The sequence below is a fragment of the Herpailurus yagouaroundi genome, unplaced genomic scaffold, assembly GCF_014898765.1.
Source record: "Herpailurus yagouaroundi ecotype Mexico unplaced genomic scaffold, PumYag 164, whole genome shotgun sequence".
Lineage (NCBI taxonomy): Eukaryota > Metazoa > Chordata > Mammalia > Carnivora > Felidae > Herpailurus > Herpailurus yagouaroundi.
The window spans coordinates 2282568-2306737 of record NW_024412405.1 but is presented as its reverse complement, the minus strand read 5'-3'; the positions used below and the strand labels follow the sequence as shown (position 1 = coordinate 2306737).

At 50.7% G+C, this 24170-nt stretch overlaps 1 protein-coding gene across 8 annotated transcripts in view; it reads left to right on the top strand.

Moving 5' to 3' along the window:
* Window positions 1-24170, top strand: part of ARHGEF7 (Rho guanine nucleotide exchange factor 7) — a 108895-nt gene that overhangs the window by 21537 nt on the left and 63188 nt on the right. For 4 of the 8 annotated variants that reach the window (XM_040487073.1, XM_040487070.1, XM_040487067.1 and 1 more), the window contains 3 exons: window positions 7826-7910; window positions 11449-11579; window positions 20426-20627. In XM_040487073.1, the coding sequence (XP_040343007.1) occupies window positions 20429-20627 (199 nt within the window). In that variant the 5' untranslated portion in view covers window positions 7826-7910; window positions 11449-11579; window positions 20426-20428. Of the gene's footprint in view, window positions 1-5471; window positions 5589-7825; window positions 7911-11448; window positions 11580-20425; window positions 20628-24170 lie in introns of those variants that run through there. The other 4 variants (XM_040487066.1, XM_040487072.1, XM_040487074.1 and 1 more) reach the window with 4 other exon arrangements.

Genomic DNA, 24170 nt, shown 5'->3' with positions numbered 1-24170 from the left:
GAGGACTGGAGCACATGGCTGTGGTGGGCAGCCTGGTTGAGACCCAGCCCTGAGGATGCTTTCAGGCCGCCTCCGAGAGACCAGAGCTGTGTCCCCCGGTGGAGCCGCTGGGAACTGCTGACACCCCAGAACCTGCGAGGTAGGTTGTCCAGGGCCCTGAGGCTGAGGGACCTGTTACTTAGACGCCGAGGAGCGGCGGTCTAGGCGGTGGAGGTTGAAGGTGGTGAAGCCCTCTGTCGCTCTGCTGGCCCTGCCTGCCTTCTGGTTCCTAGGGCACCTGGTGTGGAGTGGCGGACCAGTCGAGGGTTTGTAAGAAAGATCGAGCGCTTGCAGGGCCAGCCTGTGGACACATGGTGTCTTTTCTTCTTGGAGGCTACGTGAAGCCGTCACTCCCAAGCAGTTACGTGACGACTGCGTCCAGAGTTTGGGAAGGAAGGGAAAACCTCGTTTGCTCTGCAATAAGAAGTGCTTTGTGGGGAAGTTTTTCCTGTTTTGAATAGCTGAGGGTTGTTTTATCCAGCGAAGAGGTTTTAACTTTGACCCTTTAGTGTTAACTTGGCCTGAGTCTAAATGACCTGTTTCACTTAATGTCTTCTTTGTTTTTTTTTTGTTTTTTTTTTTTGAAGATGTACTCTGTCCCCTTCAAGAATCCCTTCTGTTGTGGAAAATGTGGCATGTGGGTGTATTGCCAGTTCTTGCCAGATGCTGTCATTCAGCCCCCACATCTCCGAGACTCTGAAGCCCAGAGGTTTATCCTCCTGGCTGCATGTTAGCTACAGATAGGGTGTTGCTGTGCTCTCAGGGTCATCTTGATGCTGCAGTTCTGGCCTGGGCCTGCCTGTCTCCTTCAGATGGGCGGATACCCCCAAAGGCTCCTACAGCTTCTGCTCGGGGCTGGCATGCATCATCCTGCTCACAGCTGGTGTGCGTGGGTGCGTGGACCGAGCCCACGGGGAGGCGTGGCAGGGGGTGGGGAGCGGATGCTGGCGCTAACTGACCAGCTGCGGTGAATTGGAGTTAGACCAAAAAGTCGGAAAATGGTGTGATGAATGGGACGGTTCTAGATCGGGTCCGCATCTGCTCTTAGAACTTGTGCCTTGGAAACCCGTTTACTTCAGAGCAGTCTTCTGTTGCTTAAGGCTTTCCTGAGAACCACGGCGGCTTCTCCTCATGCAGCCCTCCTCTGTCAGGTTGAGGTTCGTGCGTTCGGGGAGCTCTCGCGGGGAGGGGGGGAGCGTGGCGGGGGTGTCACCCTCCTGTTACTGCCCTGCCGGGTGGATGCTGGTGATGTCTGCTTCACTTGTGTGGCACAACCCCGTCTTCCTGTATAGGTGAGCCTTCCTGATTTCCGGTGTGTGTTCAGGAGCTAAACTTGGTAGTGCATGTGACTGTGTAAGTCAAAATAGAAGATGTTTAGAGGACTAGAGGAAGTTCGGGCTGGGAGGGTGAACCTGGCCAGATCGCCCTATCTTTGGTGGTATGTGTTAGCCCTTCTGGTGACATCACGGGCAGGATTTCTAGGGTTAGTGGTCGGGGGGTGGGGTGGGTGCTCTGAGGGGTTGGTTTGTCTGGGCCTCTGCTGGGCGGGCGGCCTCTCAGGCCTGACCGTGACCTCCTGACACAGATGGTGCGCCCTCCTTCCTCTGCTGTTGGTTTAGAGCTGAGGGGCTCCACATCTGTGAACATGCCTGCTTGTCCCTCCTTTTGAAAAAACCCCTCCTGACCTCTTGGAGCAGGTGCTGGTGGAATGGGGCTTTGCCCTGCCCCCACCTCTCCTGAGCCATGTGATTCTCTTGCCCACTGGTGGGCTGGGGTCCTGCTGACTTCTCCTTTCCCGTGTCCCGTCATCCACCTGGAACCTGGTGCAGGGGCGTGTCTCTGGTGCAGGGGGGCACCCTAACCCTCCTCTGTGGCCTCGTAACTCCTTCCCCTGCTTTCCTCCTTCAGCCTTCACGAGGTGTCCTGGGAAGGCCGGCTCTCTTGACGCTGGTTCTCCTTTCCTCCCAGTTGATGGTCCTCCTCTAAGTGGTGTCCTGTGTCCGGGGGGGTGGGGGGGGGCCTTGCAGGTTGGCCAGTGGCGTTTCTCTCCCTCCTCAGGCGGGGAAGCTGGCGCCCGGGCCATGCAGTGACCTTCCACAGGGGCCCTCGGTGGGCCTGTGCTCCTGTGCCGGCCCTCCGTGCCCTTCCTCCTGGTTTGGACTGGACGCTTCTAGGTGTGGGGGGCCACAGGGCCCAGTTGGTCTGAGGTGGCCCAGGTATACATGTGCTGTCCCGAACTGACTTCCCCTCGAGTTCCTGTTTGTGCAGAGCGACTGGCGTGGTGGTTGTGTGTGTCCTGCGGACACTGCCGCTCCCCGCCTTGTGCCTCGCTCTCTGTCCACTTCCCACCTCATGTCTTGCTTGTGCTGCTTTGTTTGGAGCTCTTCCGCTCAGCCTTCCCTTTCTTTCAAGGTTCTCTGCAGGTTGTACCTTGTTTAGGGACACCTGGGACTGGCCGGAGTTGTACAGAAACAGCCTGGAGACTTCCTTGGTACCTTTTGGTGTCCCCTGGCATAGCCGTGTGCTCTTTTGTTGAGTTTAACCCTGTATGGGCGCCCCCCAGTGGAGATGGGGGGCGGGTCCCACCAGAGGACCTGAGAGCCCGGTTCTGCCCTGCTGGTGCTGCTGGCCCCTGTGGCTGGCCCGTCTGTGATGTCCTGTGCTGCCTGCCTTGGGGTGGGGATGCTATTTATTCTGATACTTTCAGGAGGATTCCAGCAGTGCCCTGCTTTGGCCGAATCAAGGAGAATGATGTATTCAGGGGTAGAATCTTTTTGGTATTCGGCATTCTTCCCTGTTAAAGGAGGAGATGATTATCTTAATTATCTTTATCTAATGAAATAGTTTCATTTACTGCTTTTTTTGGTGGAGAAAACTGCAGCCTTCTTCCTTGATGTGGTGGTGGTTGGTAGATGTGTGGTCCCGTGTGAGCTCATAATGGGGGCTGCAGCCAGAAGGGAGCCCCAGGTTTCTTGGGGCATCTGGCAGGTGCCCAGTTGGGGACCCGAGGTGTAGAGGAGAGCCGTGTGGAGCGATGCTGCTGCCTCGGTGGATCCAAGTCCAGGCTGGGGAGGGTGGGCCCTCTTCAGGCTGCATAGTCTGTCAGCAGGTTCTTAGAAGTCCCTTCTGGGCTGGGGAGGCGGGACTCCCGGACCCAGAGCCTAGATTTAATATCCTTTCCTTCCTGTTGCAAGGAGGTCTGTTTCCCCAGGCAGGACCTTTCGCTGGGGTGCTGTGGTGGCCTTATTGGGCGGCACTCCCCTGCTGCCGAGGGCATCTGTCTGCTCTGCGTGAGCCCTGCTAACAGCAGCTGCCCTTGAGGCTCATGCTGCCTGCACCCCTCCCCGTCTTGGCCTCCCGTGCTGCTTGGAGTTTGCGATTGTTTCCCACTGTGTTAAGAATGGGCTCAGGTGAAGCTGACCGTGGTTTCCCCTCCTGAGAGTTGACTGTGTGACAAGGCAGCGGATAGTTCAGTGTTGGGCAGACCGCGCAGGGAATGGCCGTTCTGCGGAAGTGTTCCCACATAGTGCTAACCATCCGGGGCCAGCGAGGGCGGGGAGCGGGGCAGCAGGTACACCAGAGCCTTGAGCAGACCCGCGTGCAGGCTGCGGGGCCGCCCTTCCTCTTGCGTGCTGGTGTATTTCCCTCGTGAGCCTTGGGGTGCCGCAGTGTCCACGCTGTCAGGGTGGACAGGTGAGTGGGAGGGAGGGCTGGGCTGTCAGAAGCAGCAGCTTCAGGGGTGGGAGTTTTGGGTGGGAACCTGAGCACTTTGATGGAGTAGGGTCCTTCAGGATGCAGAGAGGTGCAGTGTCGTGCTCCAGGGCGCGTGGTGTGGATGCCTGTACTCCCTTCTCTGGTCCCGTGAGGCCTCTGCTTCTGGGCACCCCCCCAGGCATCGAGGAAGCTTTTTTTTCTTGGTAACTGTGTTTTAGAAAACCGTTTTCTATGGTAGAATGTGGTTATTGATGGATCAGTATTATAGGAAACCTGAAGATTGGTGAGCAAGACTTCGGTTCTTAAAATCTGTTCCTTCCCCAACATGTGAGACATTTGCATGTTGCTTTCTGTCCTTGTCAGTATGTTTTTCCTTCCCATTTTTAAAAAATTTTTTTTAACGTTTATTTATTTTTGAAACAGAGAGAGACACAGCATGAATGGGGGAGGGGCAGAGAGAGAGAGAGAGACACAGAATCGGAAGCAGGCTCCAGGCTCTGAGCCATCAGCCCAGATCCCGACGCGGGGCTCGAACTCGCAGACCGCGAGATCGTGACCTGAGCTGAAGTCGGATGCTTAACCGACTGAGCCACCCAGGCGCCCCTCCTTCCCATTTTAAGGATGAGGAGGCAGAAGCCTGGGAGGGCTTCCGTACATTGTGAGGGTATAACAAGCGAGGGGCAGCCTCCACGCAGGAAAGGGCCGGCTGCTCAGGGCTTAGGCTCCTTGGACAGTGAGTGCTGTGTTGTCACTTGGAACATGCTGCTCACCTCTGTCCTGCTCTCTCTGGGGGTCGTGTTTGCTCCGTCACTATAGTATTGTTGCTTTTGATTAGTAAAATACTAAATATCAACAAATTTAGTATTTTGAGGGGGGGAACAGGGTCATTTTACTTCAAGAATATTGGATTCTGCTGTATACATTTAATTCATGTAAATGCGAAAGTGAGGGTGAGTGTTTGGGGATATGCTTTTCCAGTATCTCTGGGCCACAGAGTGGTCCCTCCTCACTGTGAGTTTGGTCTTGGTCTGGAGTGGAGCCCGCCTGGGGAGAGGATTCACACCTTCCTTGTCCCTCCAGGGCTTTTTTTCCCCCTGCTGCCTGGAATCACCTGCGGTCAGGGTTCCTCAGAGATGCTAATTTAACTGGCCTGGGGTTTGGCCAGAGTGTCTTAGTTTTCTGAATCCCTGGAGAAAGAGCCTCTCCTGAGAACCTCTGCTCTGCCGCCACGGGAGGCAAAGCGGACCCCAGTGTTGGCTTCCTTCCTCCCGCTGGCTCCCGATCCCAGCCAGGGTGGGCGGTGCTGCTCTTTGGGCGACATGGGTAGGCCCTGAGGTGGGGCCAGTGTCCTGAAGCGCGGAGTGCTCTGGACGGCGGAGTGTGCCGGTGTCCTGGTCGTTCTCCCGCGTGTGGGCTGACTTGTGCTGAGACGCTAAAACAGAAGTTCTAATGAGACTTTTCCCCTAGTGCAGACTCTTTACTCAAGAGTTTTCTGGTTTTCTTTTTCTTTTGGTTGAATAGTTTCCTAATTCGGGAAATAGTCTTTTTTTAGAGCTGGGCTTTAGTCAGAACATTTCATGGATTCAGAATGTGTGTTTCTCGGCGGCAAGCGTTTGTCTCCTCTCGTTGTGTAGTTTCCTGTGAAGAAATGTAGCACAGATGTGAAACTTAAGTTGTGGGGTCACATGGAAGCCCGTCGGTGGGAAGGTTCGGCCAACCAGACGCTTCCTGGTATCCAAGTAAGAAAGATATATAGTTCTGGAATAACAGGAAGCTGCAGCTTTCAGCATCCTGTTTTTCTGGGTTTTGTGACTTGCTGCCTCACCACCATGAAGGTTAGTAGACCTTTTTATGTTGAATTCTTCTCATAGGGTACTGCGTATTTAATTTTCCTATCTCTAAAACTGGAACTTCAGAGCTGAAAGACAGGCAGATTAGCTGCTCCTGCGTTTTACAAAGGAACGTTGATGTTCGACACAAGGAAGCAGAGGCCTGTCAAAGTTAATGCTCTTCATGGTGCTCCTAAAAAATGCAACTAACACGTTAAACAAAACGTAGGTAGATGTGTCCGCCTAGATAATGCTCATTTGACTCGTTTCTGAAATCTCACAAATGAATTAGATTCTGTGTTGTATAAGCTGATTCTAAAGACGCTCTGTTGGAAGGGGTGCTTTTTACAGGAAGGGTCTGGCGTGAAATTGATTCATTTTGTACGTCAGCTGTGTGAGAAATGGCACCAGTGACTGTCCGGAATGCTTAGATGCGGTCACATGTAGGCGTTAGGCTCTGTTCAGTTTCTTCCAGCTTTTAGAAAAAGCAAGCTGTGTGTCCAGCTCCTCCCTTGACTCCATGATTTGATGGCCTCCTTTCTTGAAGTTCTTCAGTTTTTCTTTTGTTTGTTGGTGTTTTTAAAAAAATTTTTTAAATATTTATTTACTTTTGACAGAGAGAGAATGCGCACGAGCACATGAGTGAGCGGGGGAGGGGCAGAGAGAGGGAGACACAGAATCTGAAGCAGGCTCCAGGCTCCCAGCCGTCAGCACAGAGCCCGACGCGGGGCTCGAACCCACGAGCTGTGAGATCATGACCTGAGCTGAAGTCGGACGCTTAGCCGACTGAGCCACCCAGGAGCCCCTGTTTGCTCATGTTTAAATAAACCTACCTCATGGTTTTTACTCATTTCAGAAATTAAAGGCAGAAGGCCATTAACTGAAGAATTTTGAGGAAGGCAGCAATTAGATTTGGAAAGGCTCCCCTTAGCTGCTCTGTGTGTGAATGTCCCGCATGGTGACATTTAGCACCGCAGGGTGGATGGATGGGTCGACTGGTGCATTTATCCATTCAGCAGACGTTGGACCTTTTGTACTGTGTGCTGGCCGTTTTGCTGGATGTTGGGAGTTGTAAACTCTGGTTTCGTGGGTTTTCCAGTGTAGGGTGGCTATACACGTGGGATGTGAGGTTGTCCTTGAGGTGAGTGTGCTGGGAGAGCTTGGTTAGGGCGCCTGACCTAGTCTGGTGCGGAAGTGTGGCCAGGAGTCCTGTGAGGACTTAGGGGGTGGGGGCTGGGAGGCAGGAAGAAGAGGGGTTCCTGGCAGGATGTGAAGTGGAGGAGGGGAGGGAGGAGGGGAGAGGTGGCCGGGCCCTCCTTCTCCTGACCCTCCTTCCTGGAGTGGCTGGTGATGTCTGTTCATTTTTGTCCTGGTGCGAGAAACTTAAGGCTGTTAACACAGTTTACGTTTGGTTCTCTAAATACACCTTTGTTATCGACATCCTGAAAGAAATATTTTCATAATTTTTCTGGCACCGTTGTAGGTGATTTTACTGTTACAATCTTTTGTGGTGGTTACCTGACGATCAAAAGCCGTGTGTGTCCTCCAGGCAGTATTTGGGAGTGAGATCTGTGTGTGTGCCTGTGCGCACACTCGCAGACCAGCTGTAAGGTATCTAGGCAAGCTGACGTGTTCTCTCAGCTTCTGTGTGTGTGTGTGTGTGTGTGTGTGTGTGTGTGTGTGTGTGTGTACGTGCACCTGCGTGCCGGGATGGACTCTCCTGTGTGCCGGGTCTGTAGGTGGCCGAGGTTGGAGGAGGTGTAGACTAGCTCGTCCCGGTCAGGCCTCAGTGCGGTGCCTGGAGAGCAGAGGCGTCCCCAGAGCTATTGGTCTGTCCCTCTTCCGGAATCCACTTCTGTCTTCCCTTCCTCCTGCTGTCAGCATGTGTTTCTCTTGATGTGCTTGGCTGTGGAGTGGACTTGGGGCTGGGACAGGATCTAGAAGCAAGCCCAGTAGCTCATGGGGCTCCACCCCGTGTTGCCGAGGGGTTTGGGCCAGGTGGGGAGTTGGCAGTGAGGACGCTGGTCTCCTGCCCCACATCAGAGTGTGCCTGCACCGGGAGCTCTGACTGGCCCCTGCCCTCTGCTGGAAGCTGAGGCCACCAGTCTGCTCCTGCAGGCTGGGCTGCCTCTTAAGGACTTGCTCAGCGAATCCTGCTGTGGTCCTCCCGTTGCTGTGAGAACTTCGTTTGTCCTGTACCCGACAGAGGAGACCCTACTAACTTGTTTAATTTTTCCTTTCAGACATTTGATGCAAATGATTTGTATCAGGGGCAGAATTTTAACAAGGTCCTCAGTTCCTTAGTGACTCTAAACAAAGTAACAGCAGGTAAGAACTTTTTATTGAACTTGAGGGGGTGGGAAGACCAAAGGGCAAAAACATGTGCGTTTCAGTTGGCAAGGCAGACATGAGCATTATAGAATTAAAAAGAAAACAAACCTATCCTGTTACATTTTTGGCTTTAATTTTTGCTGTGATATTTTCTTCTTAGATCAGAGTCTTGCTGTTCGGGCCTCTGGTGGATAGCAGGTGTTTTCCTTTCTGTGGGCAGAAAGCTTGCTGCCTGCCACCTTAGCAGAGGAGAAAGGTGTTTTGTGTGGGTGGACTCCCAGGCTGTCTTGGAGCTAGAAGCACCTTTCTCTGGGTTTTTATTTCTTTTGATGAAAGCTTACATTTAGGGAGCAGGTGTAGTGCCAGTTTGAGAGGTGTGACCATGACAAGGAGGCAGCCAGCGAGGTAGCCCTAAAGTAACCCCCTGCCACGGCCAGGCTTTCTGCGGGCTGTGACGGTGCCCAGGGTATGGGTTCTGCCGTGTTGGGAGCCCGGGCCCTCCTTCAGTGAAGGGGTGAGTGGAGCTGAGGACACCCTGTGCTGCTCTTCTGGGCTCCCAGGTACAGGGAGGACAGGAGAGCTTCTGTGCACATTTCTTGGAGGGAGGCACTGCCTGTCCCCGAGCACCGAGAAGCTCTGTCTGTGGAGAGCTGTGTGGATCTAAAAGGACTTAGTGGCGCTTCTGACTTAAAGTCATTTTTATTTTTCCATTTCCCTCTACGCAGTTTTAGTTTCAGGTTTACGGGGGAATGTTGACCTTGGGGTCTTTTGATGAGAACCTCAAGTGGTTTTCTGAGGGGCTCTTGTCCCTGTTTTCCTGGCCCTTCAGAGGGGGTGTGGGGAGGAGCAGAAGCAAAGCATCGCAAGCTGTAGTCCCAGCTCTGCGGTGCTCTCTGCTCAGGGCTCAGGTAGCCCCCTTCTAGAACTTGCTTGCTGGGATGGCTGTCTGCACGGAGGTGGGGGGTGGGGGAGGGGGTGCGGGAGGCACTACCCAGAGCACCTGCCGCTGCCCCCCAGCCCCAGGCAGGGCTTTTGATGTGGCTGCGTTTTCCCAGCCTATCTGTGCGGTTTGAAGTTGAAAACCTCCTAGGGCTGTTGAGATGGATTATCTGGGGAATTCGCTCCATTGATAAGATAGGACCTTCTGTGATCAAGTGTGGGATTGTCGGTGAGGTTCTGACTCCAGGAGGAGGGAGAACGACCAGGATGGAGAACGTGGGGAGGGGGGTACAAAGATAAATGTAGTTAGTATTATCCTCCCACGTGATGTTCTGCAAACAGAACTTCGTGGCATTTTGTGAAGGTTATTAGGCAGTGAAGCTGCCTTCTCTAGTCCCACAATGTAAAAACACTAGCTTGACGGCGAACAAGCCGATTAGAAAGATTATGTAGCGGTGGGGGTAATACAATGATGGAAACCTGTAGATCAGATCCCCGGAATTTAACGGAAGAAGAAACTGGTGCAGAGGGTACGGTTGTGTTTCTTTGCCATGTGGGCCCTGTGTGCCAGCTGCTTCTAATAAACATCTGTGCCTCAGAGTTTCACGGGAGCGTCTGAGGGCTGATGGAGGGCTCCATGGCAGGCGGGACAAGAATGGCAGATGTGACAAGTACACGTCGTTTTTTTACTGTGACCCTGCTGCTCCCAGGGCATCCTTCTCTGGTGGCTGGTAGGGGACAAGAGGGCCACTTTGGCTTTGCTTCTGCATGCTGGGTCTCGCTGCAGTTGAGGGACAGGTGCCAAGTTGGGGAGGACGAGAGGGGAGGCGATGGGGCCGGCTGTGATCCGTGCCCTTGGGCGTGTGCTCCTTGTAATAGAACGTGGCCTGGGTCTCATCGCTCCCGGGCACGTTACTGTCGCTTCCCCCTCCTCCTTGTGCAGCAGTGGTGCTCCTCTGCCCTGACAGCATTGGGCATGGAGTGAGTAAGATGTCCTTTCTGGAAACCTGCTTGGAAGTTAGGGAATCAGTGGGGCTCTTCAGCATTGACATGGTCTCTCAGCTGGAAGGAATTTTCGCTCTTATATTGGGCTACTTGATTTTAAATTTTGTTCCTGAGGCCTGTGTGCTGGAAGTGACCCTGTCTTTTTAACTCCCTTTTAGATTCACTTTTAAATGAATGAGAAAAGTCTGTTACTATTTTCACTTCTGCCACTTGAAGACCCTTGTCTCCAGATGTATTGATAAATACTTGCCTTTTAACTGGACAGAAGAAAGACAGCTGACAGGAAGTGTAAGGGATGTCGTGGGACTCCTTCATTGCACTAAGTGTTCCCTTGAAAGGTGGAGTCAGGCGACAGCGGGGCGGGGGTGAGGAGGACAAGTGTGCAGCTGCTGGGAGTGGAATCTCCATGAAATGCCCTTGAGGAGCTGGCTTTGTGCTTGAGATTCCCAAGGCCTGTGCCCACCCGTAGTAGAAAACACTGACAATTATGCACAGCCTGAAGCAGGACCTGAGAATTGTAGGGGCCTTTGGAGGTGCCCTGGTAGGGATTCAGGACTGGGCTGTCGAGGCTGTTGTAGGACTGGGTTTCCAGACACCAATGTCCATGGAGCCAGGCGGAAGCCCAGGGAAGCGGCCGCTGTCCGTGCGCACAGCCCTGCTCGGCTCTCGGAAAACTGGAGCCTGGAGCCGCAGCCCGTGTACCTCAACAGCAGCTGGAAATCAGGGCCTTCCTGTGATAACTTCAGACCTGCAGTTGACAGCGGAAAATTTTGTAAGACCCTGTGTAAGCCAACCCCAACAGGTCCTTCAGAAAAATAGGAACTGGAGATCACGTTTAAGGATATTTTTATAGATGGCTCCCTACGTATGTAGTGCCTTTGAGAGAATGCTAGCTGTGTGGATCTTGGTCTGGCGATTTCCCTAGAAAACCTCTTCATGGCCTTGTTTTTTGGTCAACTGACTTCTAAGAAGCGGGTCGCTAACATTTACTTGTTGGTTGGCCTAAGTCTCTGCTCCTGAAGAGACTCGGAGAGAGTGCTAGGCCCCTTAGTACCTGTTTCCATCCATCCTTCCTGTGACTTGGAAGGAAGGCGTGGCTGTCTGCATTTTGAGGACGTCCTGCTCAGACAGGTTTCTAGCTAAAAGCTGTCAGGGGATTTTTCACTTGGTTTAAAGTCGGAGTTTTTGTTGCAAGAGGATTCCTGCTGCTTATGGCCCTTTTTGAGGCTTAATCCTGGAGGAGTGGGTGGGCGGGGGTGATGTGTTGGGGCTGAGTCCTGGCTGGTGCTCTGACTTACTTTGAGAGGCTTGTTTTTTCCATGGGAAGGGAAAGTATTAAAACCAGTTACAAAACCTTTAAGAAATGTGAAGATTGTACTGGAGAGGGACGGATGAGTAGTTCTCTCGAGTTACTTCCTGGAGCGCGCGCACCTTGTCTGGGTAGCAGACGGACTGCTCTGCATAAATGGCCCGCTTTGTTGCTTTGGCCGTGCGTCCCCCGGGGGCTGCCCCAGTTTAGAGTCTGGTGTGCTACGAGAGTGCGTGGTGTCCAGCGTCTCAGCTCGCTCTTCTCTGTGCACGACCTTTTCAGACATCGGCCTGGGAAGTGACTCCGTGTGTGCCCGGCCCTCATCTCATCGGATAAAGTCTTTTGACTCCCTGGGAGCCCAGCCTTCGCACAGTCGGACTTCAAAATTGTTCCAGGGCCAGTATCGAAGTTTGGTAAGTTGGAGAGAGCTGGTCTTTGGAATATGTTGGGGGAGAGGAGCCTGTGCAGGTGTATCCAGAAAGGTGCTCGTGCCTCTGAACAGGGCGCTGCACAGCCAGCGGGTGCTTTGGCCCTGTTCCCGCTGTTCCTTCATTGGGGTGTGGTGTGTGCTCATCACCGGGTTCTCCAGATGTTTACACGTGACCGCTTTTGAGAGACTTGTGTATCTTGGGGGTTATATTTTAAGACTCCTAAATCTGTTAATCTAGAGAGATGTGTGTGCTTTAAAGTGTTTCCCTGGTCCCTTGTAAGATGGTATTTTTTTTCTGCTTTGTGCACACTTACGGAAGTATGGGAATAAATATAAAAGTGCTTAGACATGTGATGAAATGGCTAACAGGCAAAGAATCGAAAGGTGGTCTTTCTCCTTCCGGAAGTGTGGCTTAGCGTGCCTTCCTGGGTCAGGGTGTGACTTGTGAAGGAGGGGCTCCCTGGTCATGGGTGCTGGTGAAGTGGGTAAGGAAGGGGGTGCATGACTGTGCTGGGAAGTGCGGAAAAATCCACGTGGAAGTTGTTAGGATCCGGGCCATGAGCAGAGCACGTGGGGTGCAGCCGTGAAGCTGACCATGCGAGGCTGGAGAGAGATGTGGTATGGTGTGGAATGGGGGCCGTGTGCAGGGAGGCCGCCCCAGGTGTCGTTCTGGAAACGCTCCGAGCCCTCTTGTGAGCTAGCGGGTGATGGCACTTACTTAGATTAGCTAGTTGTGGGACTTTGCTTTCACGTCCTGTTTTAATAAATTGTTTTCGAGACCAGTGGTCTTGCAGCATGAGCTGAAGGAGAGCCTGACTCGTGGGTGTTTGGGGATCACCGCTGTCCTACCTGCTTCGACAGAGAGGAGTATTGTCAAGCTAACGGTTTGCTTAAATAAATCGGTTAGAGTTGCATTTTTGTGGAGGGAATTTGAGTTTCATTCAAGGAGGGTTAAAAAGGAAGCTGCAAAAGGGAAATGAGAGTTTTACATGTTCCTGAACTTTTTGAACACAAGCTAACTCCTTGCTGTTTACCTGCTTTTCCTTAGAGAAGCCTCATTACTGTTTCTGATCCTATGTACGATGCACTTGGTGCCACTGCTATGTCTGCCCTGTTCTAGGCGCTGTTCCCGGGCTCTTGCAGATGACATTCCCGTCCCCCGCTCCTGTCCCCGGCCCCCTGTCCCCCCCAGTGACCCCATGAAGCAAGGGCTTAATACTAGGTGAATTTTGCAGAGCTCTGTTGGGAGTGTTTTTAATCCACATTGAGGAAAAAATACCAAACCACTTGGGTGATATTTATATTTCTTAAAAATTTGTGAGAGAAAGTGAGAGCATATACATGCAGGGGAGGGGCAGAGAGAGGGAGAGAGAGAATCCCAAACGGGCTCCACGCTGTCAGCACAGAGCCCGACATGGGGCTCTATCCCACGAATTGTGAGATTGTGACCTGAGCTGAAATCAGTATGCAGTCAGACGCTTAACCCACTGCGTTCCTCAGGTGCCCCTGGAAAAGTTTTAAAATTAGCTTTTATAAAACTCGTAGGGGAAAATGTAAGAAATCTGCAAACTCTGGGTAGAGAAATATGTTGCCTCACCCGTTTACCAGGGCCAACTTGTAACTACTGGTTTTTGAGAAGTGAAGGCTAGATTGCAGATGGAGAATTTTAAGTAAAATGTGGGTAAGTGTAATGTTGAAGGGTGCATGTTACTAAGATCACAGTAAGCATAGGATTAATGTATAATGAGCTTGGGAAATTTTAAGTAATGGCAGAAATAAAAAGCCCTCTGCACCCGCTATGTTCGGAAGACCCTGCTGGCTGCTGCCCTGTTGCTGTGCGACAATGACTTCCTGTGCCCTTCGGTTTTTCTGCAGGTGTTACTGATAGTACTTTGAGGGAAATTTCTTGGATTAAAAATTACAATGAAGCAAGAATGGCAAAATTTTTTTTTAAAGTTTATTTTTGAGAGAGAGCACAAGCCAGGGAAGGGGCAGAGAGAGAGAGGGAGACACAGGATCCGAAGCAGGCTCCAGGCTCTGAGCTGTCAGCACAGAGCCCGACGCGGGGCTCGAACTCACAGACTGCGAGATCGTGACCTGAGCCAAAGTTGGATGCTTAACCGACTGAGCCACCCATGTGCCCCAAGAATGGCACAAATGTTTATTTAAAGCTGTGTGATAGGCAGCAGAGAGAGAAATTGTTAATTTCATTTACAGTTGTACCAAAACGAATAAAAAAGGAATCAATTTAATGAAGGAAGTGAAAGATCTGTACTCCACTATAAAACAGTGCAAGAAACTGAAGATGACACAAACAAATGGAAACATGCTCATGGATTGGAGGAGTCCATACTGGTAAAATGTCCATACTACCCAAAGCAGTCTGCAGATTTGATGCAATCCCTGTGAAAATAAGAGAGTGCTTGTCACAGAACCAGAACAAATAATACTAAAATTTCTATGGGACCACACACACTTCAAATAACCAAGATAATCTTGAGAAAGAACAAACCTGGAGGTATCACAATCCCAGTTTTCAAGGTGCGCTACAAAGCCACAACAATCAAAAGCGTATGGTAAGGGCACAAGAATAGACCTGTAGATAGTGGAACAAAATGGAGAACCCAGAAAGAAACCCATAACTACATGTCTGGCTCTGACAGAGGGGGCAAGGAAATACAATGGGGAAAGACCGTCTTTCCAGCAAATGGTGGCGGGAAAACTGGACGGCAACATGCAAAAGTGTGAAACTGGACCACTTGGTTTCTTTCAGCATACACAAAAAAAAAATGATTAAAGACCTAAACGTGAGACTTGAAACCATAAACTCGTAGAAGAAAACAAAGGTAGTGATGTCTTTCACATCAGCTATAGAAACATTTTTCTAGGTATGTCTCCTGAGGCAAGTAAGACAAAAATTACTATTAGGGCTACACCAAAATAAAAAGCTTTGTCACAGACAAGGAAGCCATTAACAAATGGGGAAGACAGCCTGCTGAGTGAGGGAAGATATTGTACAATAACGACCTCTCCGAGAAGGGGTTATTATCCAAAATCTAGTAAGAACTTACACAAATCAACACCAAAAAACCCAATTAAAAAATGGGCAGAGGACTCGAATAGACCTTTTTCCAAAGACCTGCAGATGGCCAAGAGACCCATGAAAAGGTGCTCCTCACCGACCGTCACAGAAATGCAAAGCAGAACCAGAGAGAATACCTCACCTCTGTCAGAATAGCTGGGGTCAAGAAGACAAATGACAAGTGTTGGCGAGGACGTGGAGGAAAATGAGACCTCGGCACAGTTGTGGGAATGGAAACTGGTGCGGCCACTGTGGAAAACCGTATCAAGGTTTTCAAATGGAACGTAGAAATACTATATGATCCAGCAATTCTGTTGGGTATCTGCCCAAAGAAAACCAACACTAATTTAAAAAGATAAATGCTACAATAAATTCAGAGGTGCATTATTTACAACAGCCAAGATACAGAAGCAACTCGTATCCACAGACAGATTAATAAAGGTGTGTGTGTGTGTGAGAGAAACGTGTGTGTATACATACACACGCAGTCTACTCGGCCATCAAGAATAAAATCCTGCCATTGGCAGTAATGTGGATGGTGGAATGTGGAATACGACGTTTTTCCGCTTGTATGTGGAATCTGAGAAAAGAAAATGAATAAACGAAAAGTGAAAACAGACCCATAGAGAATAAACTGATGGTGGCCAGAGGGGTAGGGGCAATATAATATGGGGAGAGGGAGAAAAGTAGGTGATAGGTGAACCTCCACCTACCCATTGTCTTCTACTTCGTGTTTGAAATTCTCCATAATAAAAAATTAAGTTAAAACAGTAGGTGGTTGCTTGGATGTAAATTTTGTGGTCTTTGTTAAAGCAAACCATAGCCTGAAATCGTGTGAGGCGCTGCCGTTCCCAGGGTGAGGACGGGTGTTCTCAGGGTGCTCTCTGAAAGCCCCTGGTCACACGTGTTCACTCGCACCTCTGTTAAGCACGCGTTGCCTGACCACCACCTCAGTGCTTGCTGTCAGCACGATCGCTTCTGTGTCACTGAACCCCTTGACTCCAGGATGGGTTTCTTGCTTGTGATGGAGGCCAGTTTGAGCAGTTCTGGTGTTCTGTCTGCACTGACATGGAAGTTCTAACTTCCTTTCTTCCCTGTTACTTCCTCATTGTTCATTTCTGGGGGTGATCCCCTTACCCCCGCCCACACCTTCTGCTAAACTGAGCTCTTCCTGTGCCCCTGTGCTCATGCTGTGCCCTCCCCCGGACCGAGTGACTGCGGCTCCTTGGAGGGGAGGGGGGCTCAGGCTGTTGACTTGGGGCTTGTTTTTCCTCTGGTCTGGGGCTGACTTCACCCTTCACTGGTGAATAAACTGTACTGACTGCTTTTGGGACTCCTCCTGTCCCTCTGTGGCCAGAGTCTTCATCCATTGACTCCTGAGAAGTATGACCTTGAGTTCCCAAGTTTCCCTCCCTGATTGTGGGGAGTGGTGAGGTCAGGTGCTTGCTGCCACCACCCTTCATTTGTGGGAGTCCTGCCTTGAGCCCCTCAAGCACTGCCTGTGCCTGTGGTCCCCACTGCCACCTGGGACTGGGCCAGCCCTGGTCCCTGCGCTCCCAGGACTGTTTCTCAGACCTGCATCTCCGTGTGTCCACGCATTCCACGCTGTTCACGTCTCTACCACCTCTGCCGCTTCATTGTACCGCAATTCAGCAATTCTGAGACCTTTTTTTGAAACCTTCTCACAGGTTCAAAAGTAGCATGTGTCCTAAAGTTGATGGTATGTCATAATTGACAGCATTTGGAGTATATAAAAGGTATTGTCTAATTTCTGGCATGTTCTAGTTGATGAAATACATTATGAGCAAGCAAGTGTAGAGAAGTTACAGTATTTACCTAAGCTTGCAAGACAGGGAAATACTAGCTATTGGAAGAGAAGTTGGGTGTTTCCTTGACCAGCTTTTCTTCTGTGAATGAGATTACCCCTTCCAGGGAACGGGGAGGACGGGGCTTGTGTGAAGGTAGCATTCCAGGACATGGTGGTTTTGGGTTGTTAGGGTGACTTCAGTACGTGGGATAAAACACTTGATGCATTTCTGGGTGTGCCTGATATTGACAGGTGGGCCTTTGTAGGCCTCGGAGGGCAGCTCTGAGGGGCAAGTGTGGTGGGTACAGGTTACTGCTCCCAGACGAGGTACAGTAAGTGGGCCCCACAGTGTCCTCCCATCACTGACTTAGTGACCTGAAACCTACATCTAGAAAACAGCTAGATGAATTTCTACAAGTCAGACATTCCTGTGTAAGATCGAGAAGCAGAACCTGACCGGTGTCACCTTTGTTGTGTCTGCTTTTCCCAAAAGGCATCTGCTGTCCTGATTTCTGACGGTAAAGATGAACTTCGCCTGTTTTGTGTTGGACATAAACGGAATTGCACAGCGTGCACTCGTTCCGTGACTGGCTGCTCTTGGCTCAGCCCGTTGTGTTGTGGACTGTCCTGGGGTGTCAGGTTGAACCCAGGTAGCTGATGAGTTTCAGTTGCAGGAGAGCATTTAAATAGGGGAAGGAGAGAAATCCCAAAGAGGAGAGCGGTTAAATACTTGCTCTCCAGTTTGCCGACATCAGCGGCAGTGACCTGAATGCTACTGTTGAGTGTTGGGATCTGAGGCTGGATGATGGTGTGGAGCCGTTGCGGCATCCTGTCTGGGGCACCCTCTCGCACCCCATCTCTGGCATCTTGTCGTAACACTCCTTAGAACATCATCTTAAGCTTACATCTTTGGTATAGTAGGTGCTGAATCCTTGGACACTTGTGGCATCAGAAGTTTAGGTGGATCTAAACTTCTAGAGATCTAGGCTGGCTGCCTGTCCTCTGTGTCTTTCTTCCTACCTGTCCTGGGACACCCCTGTCCTTGTGGAGTGGCTGTTTCTGTGCGGAAGACGCGGCAGTGGTGTTCGCCTGACCTGTGCCTGAGTGCAGAGAATTGGTGACGTGGGGGGAGAGTGTAGTCGCCCTAATTTGTAACGTTCAGGTTGGTGTTGTGCCTGGAGAGGGCCTGTGCACTGGTGGCTGAGCTCACATGGCTGGGCTCGCTGGAGGGTCGCTCCTGGGGGGTACTTCGACCTCCTTGGGGCCCGCTCTGCCCCTGCTCTTGGTTACGTGTTAACGGATCCCTGGGATTGGCTCTGTGCGGGTTGTACACAAAGCCAGCTTGCCCAGGGTGGGTCACAGGAAGGAGAGGGGGTGAAGATTGTGGTGGACAGCTGATGCAGGGTGACCATGGTTTGCAGAGATGAGCCGATGCCGTGTGGCAGCCTGATCCGGTTTCCTTAACCAGGGCTGTGACCTGTGCCATCGCTGGGGAGTGGGGGGGCAGGGGGCAGGGAGCCTCCGCGGGGCTGGTGACCTTTAAGCTGTCCCTCGCCATTCAAGTGCGCCAAGCAAGCAGCATGTCAGCCAGAGCTTTCATTCAGTTTGCCCAGTGCTGAAGGGAGCTTTTTTTCATGTTAATACTTAGGATATTCTAAGCATTAAACATTCAGTACGTATGAAGTGTTAAATTGGTTAGATAAGACACTTAACGCATGTACTTAAATTAACTTTTTGTAAGTTAATGTAAAATACGCAATTAAATAAAGAATAAACATTCTAAGAACTGTCTGCTCCTCTTGAAGCTCTATCACCACTGCACTTTGTCTGTCTTCTGGTTTGGTGACGTGCATAGCTGGTTAGACTCGGGTCCTTCCAGACTTGGTGCAGGAGGTCCCGCTTGCTCATTCGGCCCCCGGGGGTTTGCCTGTATTGTCTCCGTGAACGCCTCTGTGAAGCTGGATTTAAGCCTGCAGTGTGGTCAGTGTGGATTTCCTGTCATGGAGCGGGGTCGGGGTCTCTCTCTGCATCCTGGCCTGTACCTTCCTCCTGGCCAAGTGCCCCCATGGCTTCTGTTGGGTCCGGTCAGTGTCCCCTCACCATGTCCCAGACCCACAGGATGGTCAGGGTGTGTGTAATCACTGTGCTTCCTTTCCTGAAAGCGTGGTGTTTTCTGGAGTAAATGATCATTGCCTGTTGGAGTGTTCTGTGCACCCTTTGCAGACTGTAGCCCTCATCTTTTGCCGGTTTCTAAGAATCTCTTGTACATTCAGACCCATTAGGATTTCTCACTTCTTCCCAGGGAACTGCCTTGACGTCTTGTGGCCACTTGAGTCTCCTGATTGTAGCCAGGCTCCTGCCAGATGCTGCCTGAGCCGTCCTCCTGTGTCACCCCACCCTCCCTTTGACCCAAGCCCATCTCCCCCTCTTCTGCTTTTTCTTGACCAACCCCGCTGTTGAGGAGGAGTGCATCTTATAGGAGCTTCTCAGAGAGAGGGCGCATGGGCCGGGGAGTGCTGGAGAGCTCGCGTAACTACAGCCGTATTTTTATTCCAATGCGAAAATTCTCTTCGTTTTCCGAAGTGTCTTTACCATGTGACTTGAGCCGGGTTTCTCTAGGCTCCTTCCCTGTGGGGTCCATGCGGCTTCCTGGCTCTGTGGCTTTGTCTTCAGGTTGGGGACATTTTCAGCCGCATTCCTCATACTGCCTTTCAGCACTGCTGTCTCCTCCACCGGTGACTCCAGTCTCAGGCCCGTCATTTTCCACATGTTCCTGGGGCTCTTTTTTCACTGTCATTTTGAGTAAATTTTGTAAGTTCTTTTTCCTTTTTGAGCCTAGTTCTTTGAGATGCTAGCGGGTAGATGGGGCCACATGCTGCCACCTGGTAAGGGTGGAGCAGGGACTCCCGGTCTGATCTTTGCTGACGTCACCAGTGCAAGCGGGTGCTCGGTGGGGCATGGGACATGTCTCTTCCCCATCCCCGTGGACGCCCAGGCGCAGACTGAGGGCACACCCCCTGTCGGTGGGTGGGCCTGTCCTCTGCCCCCCTTCTTTCACCGGGAGATCAGGCTTTTCTTGGGGATGTGTTTAGTTTGCTTCTGTTGGTGGTTCCCGGTTACAAGCCTCTCCAGCACCTAGTCTGGGAAAGATGGAAATAGAAAGAAACTCTAGCTGGGCTGCCTCCTCTTCCCACCTTTCAGAGTGGGCACACAAGCTTAATCTCTGAGGAAAAATGCAAACTGAAAGGAGGTACCATTTCTTCCCAGCAGTTTGGCAAAAATAAAAATGCTTGGCGATACTCAGTGCTGGTGAGCGTGTAAAGAAATAGCCCTGAATTACTGTTGGTGGGAATGTAGTTTAGTGTAAGGAGAAACTTTCTGGAGGGCAGTTAGAAATAGGTACTAAAATTTAAAATATGTCGCATGTTTTCTGACCTCTGAGTTTAAGGTATACATTTATTTACAGGTGTGTTCAAAGATGTGCATGTAGTTTTAATGCAGCCTTGCCTTGCAGTAGAAAAATACTAGGAATTACCTTAAATCTAGTAACGGAGAATTACTGGCACAGCCATACAGCTAAGTTACACAGTTGAGACTAAAATAATTCTAGAAATCACCTCAGTGTGTTAACTTTTTGTACATTGTATTGAAGGATGTACTGTATAATTTGATGTAAGTGTACATGAAAGTATGTCATGTTTATGTAAGTGTAACTGTGGCCAGAAAAAGACCTTTAAAACCACTAAGAGGGTTTCCTCTGGGACTGGAACGAGGTGGTGGTGGTCAGGGCACTGCAGGGAGGTCGGAAACCTGCTTGTCTACCTTAAAAAGTGCTCTGCTGTTGGAACGGGGCAGCTGCACTCTGATTATACTAGTAAAACACCTCACTTTGTAATGAGGCAGACCACATGAAATCTTTCTCTCCCTCTTCCCTTTTTAGGACATGACCGATAATAGCAACAGCCAACTGGTGGTGAGAGCGAAGTTTAACTTCCAGCAGACCAATGAAGACGAGCTCTCCTTTACGAAAGGCGACATCATCCACGTCACGCGGGTCGAGGAGGGCGGCTGGTGGGAGGGCACGCACAATGGCAGGACCGGCTGGTTTCCCAGCAACTACGTGCGGGAGGTCAAGCCCAGTGGTAAGTGGCGTGCGGGCAGAGGGATGCCGCTTGTCCTCCAGGACAGGTGATTGCACTCACTCGAGGGCTTCTCCCTCCCTGGCTAAGCTTGTGTAGATGGCCCTGGGCTGAGGGTTCTCCTTCTTCTCTAGTTGTTCTTCAAGGAGAGTGATTTTTACTTTACCCCTGCCTTGGGGTGCCGGCATGAAGGATCCGTAGTTAAAAGTAGCATTTCAGTTGGTTATGGTAACAGTTTAAAATTAGGACTTGGGAGTTTGCTCTATCATACAGGCTGTTAATAAAAAAGAAATTATTTTAATGTTTGTTTTTGAGAGAGAGCAAGTGAGCTGGGGAGAGCAGAGACAGAGGGAGACACAGAATCGGAAGCAGGCTCCAGGCTCCAAGCTGTCAGCACAGAGCCCGATGTGGGGCTTGACTTCACAAACCGTGAGATCATGACCTGGGCCGAAGTCGGATGCTTAACCAAGTGAGCCACCCAGGTGCCTCAGGCTGTTAATTTGTATCACTCTGGGTGCTTTTGCTGAGGATGTATTATTTGTCTTTTTCTGTATTTGTGCTAGTTATTTTATCTTATTTTTTATTTTGAGGGAGTGAAAGAGCCGGAGAGGGGCAAAGAGGGAGAGAGAAAGAATCTCAAGCAGGTTCCTCACTGTCAGCGCAGAGCCTGATGGCAGGGCTCAAACTCATGAACCATGAGATCATGACCTGAGCCAAAATCAAGAGTCGGATGCTTAACTGACTGAACCACCCAGCCTCCCCATGTACCACACTCTTACGATAAAGTTAAGGCATTGCTAAGAAAATGAGAGAGCCGGGGCACCTGGGTGGCTCAGTCGGTTAAGCATCCGACTTTAGCTCAGTTCATGATCTCACAGTCTGAGTTCGAGCCCCGCGTCAGGCTCTGTGCTGACAGCTCGGAGCCTGGAGCCTGCTTCGGATCCTGTGTCTCCCCCCCTCTCTCTGCCCCTCCCCTGCTCATGCTCTGTCTCTCTCTGTCTCAAAAAAAAAAAAAAAAAAAAAGAAAGAAAATGAGAGAGCCAGCACATTTACAGTACTGCAGTGTATTGATGAATATCCATGTAAAAGTGGACTCGTGCAGCTCAAACTCTGTTGTTGGAGGGTCAGCCGTATATAAAATCCTTGTGTTTTGTGGAGCTTGGCGTTGAGCGCCGCTCTCCCAGCCCTTCTGTCACCAGATGTGTGAGTTTTCTGTACCGAGCAATCCGCTGACCTCACGTAGAGCTTCTGAAACCCTTGTAACTTCCTAAGGGATCAGAGTGCTGGGAGCATCTTCTGTTCTGTTCCAGTACTTGCTCTCTGGTCACGGTTCCTGATACAGCGCTCCCAGGACCTTTGTCGTTTCCTGTGGCCCAGACCAGGTGCAGACCCCTGGCCGTATCTGTTTTCTGTTTCAAAACCACAGTTTGCTCATCCATTCATCTGTTGCTGGACATTTTGGTTGTTTTTCACCTTCTGCTGTTGGGAATAAGGTTTCTGTGGTCCTGGGTGAGATCTGAGTCCTGTCCATCCTCTTGGGCCTATACCTCGGGGTGGAATTGCTGGCTCACAGGGCGATGGTGGTCAGCGTGCAGGGCACTGCCGTGCTGCCTGCGTGGCAGCTGCCCTGTCGGGCTTTCCACCAGCAGTATGCCAGGGTTCCGGTGTGTCCACGTCCTTGGCACCACTTTTTTTTCCCCCATGATAACTGTTGGGTGTGAAATGGTACCTCACTGTTTGTATTTTTCTCATACGGTAAAGTTGACAGTAAGTGCCTGGGCTGCTTGTGTTCTGGTTACTGTCTGAAGTGCTTCTACAGTGGCCTTATTCAGTCCTCACACAGTCCCAGGAGACATCGGGATATTCGGGGCGCAGGTATGAATCCTCCTTCTAATGCCAGCTGTCCTCACCGCACCGGTGTCCGGCTGATGGGGACGGAAGTGTGGCCTCAACCTTGGACTCAGCTGCTGGGAAATGGAGCTTAGCTTATGGCTCATCGGACTTGCCAATAGTCACTGGTTGGCCCCGGCACTGGCCTGTGAGCATGAGGCTGGGACAGGTCGAGTCCGAGCTAAGAGCCTGGCCAGTCCTATGGGCTGAGAGTGCTGCCCTGGCCCTCTCTGGGAGGACGAGGGGCGAGGGGACCCCGAGCACTGGTGCCGGGGACCTGCCATTTGGCGTGGAGCCTGATTGGGCCCACGTCTGCTGACTCCGGGTCCCGGGTTCTGCTACGAATGACACATTCAAATGGGAAGTTCGGTCTGACTTTGAGTTGTAGTAGTAAGAGTGCACGTTTCTCCTCAGGGAGTTTTCAAAGTTTTACCCTTTGAAAATTACACTGAAAGGATACTTTGTGGGTCTCAGAGTCCTCTTCAGGTGACTTTGGGGAGTCGCTTCTAAAAGGATCTGAGCAGGCTCAGGACTGCTCTTGGCGGTAGGTGGTTCCATGGTGTGCTGCCCCCCTTGGAGAGTCTGGCAGTGTGGCATGAATGTCTTGCTGTGGGGCCCTACTTTCGGAGTGGAGTGTGCAGCCAGAGAGGTGCTGGGTGTAGACAGATGCAGCTCTAAGAAGAACCGGCCATTCCCGGCGGTGGAGTTTGCTTAACAACAACAGCAGCAGTATGTGTAAGGGGCACCCGGCCGGCTCTGTCAGCAGAGTGTGTGACTCTTGATCTTGGGGTTGTGAGTTTGAGTCCCGTGTTGGGTGTATAGATTATTAGAAATCCTTAAAAAAACAAACAAACTTCTATGTCTGTCGGTGTGGACTTGTGTCAGGGCAACTGCATCACTGTCTGCCAAGTTTTGTGTCTTACCCCATGTTTCTGTCTGCATGGGCATGAGAGAGACCCCTTTAAACATGCTTGTAACTGCATTGGGTCCCATGGGATCCATAGTTTTTGTACTGAATGGAGACCAAGAAACTGGGAATTTTCACATCTTTCAGTTTATCTGTAAAGTGCAAATGATAACAGACTTGCTCAGATTGGTGGTCTGTCATGCCACTTTCCTCTTTAGCTGACAGTGGGGCCAAGGGGATAACCTTTTGGAAATAACTTCCTATCCTGTGTTCACAGATTATCTGTGCATATTCTAAGGAAACCTGTTCCTGTCTGATTTTTGATGTGGGCATTTGAGACAGAAAGATGTGAGATCATGTTTTTACAGTATCATCTTACAGCAGTGAAGAATGGAAGTCCAGGGTCACAGTAACATGTTAGTATCGTAACTTCTCAGTAATTTCTGTGACTCCGATGTTGGAATAGGATTCCCTTCTAGAAGGGTGTATTTAAGACAAGCGTTGTCATTTACAGTGTAATTCTTCATTTTCTGTAAACAGAGTGTGCCCGATCCTAACTGGTGATCATGTCAGGATCATTTACTTGTGAAACAAACACTGACTTCCTCTAAATTGTGACTTTCTCTTCGTTAAAGTTTTTGATTTACGAATGTATGTGTTCAATAAACAAAACCACCATCCCTGAGTTGACCCCTTTTGGGCTGCTTTTTTCCAGGTAAGTTCTCAAGAATGTCCACTTGATCTCACAT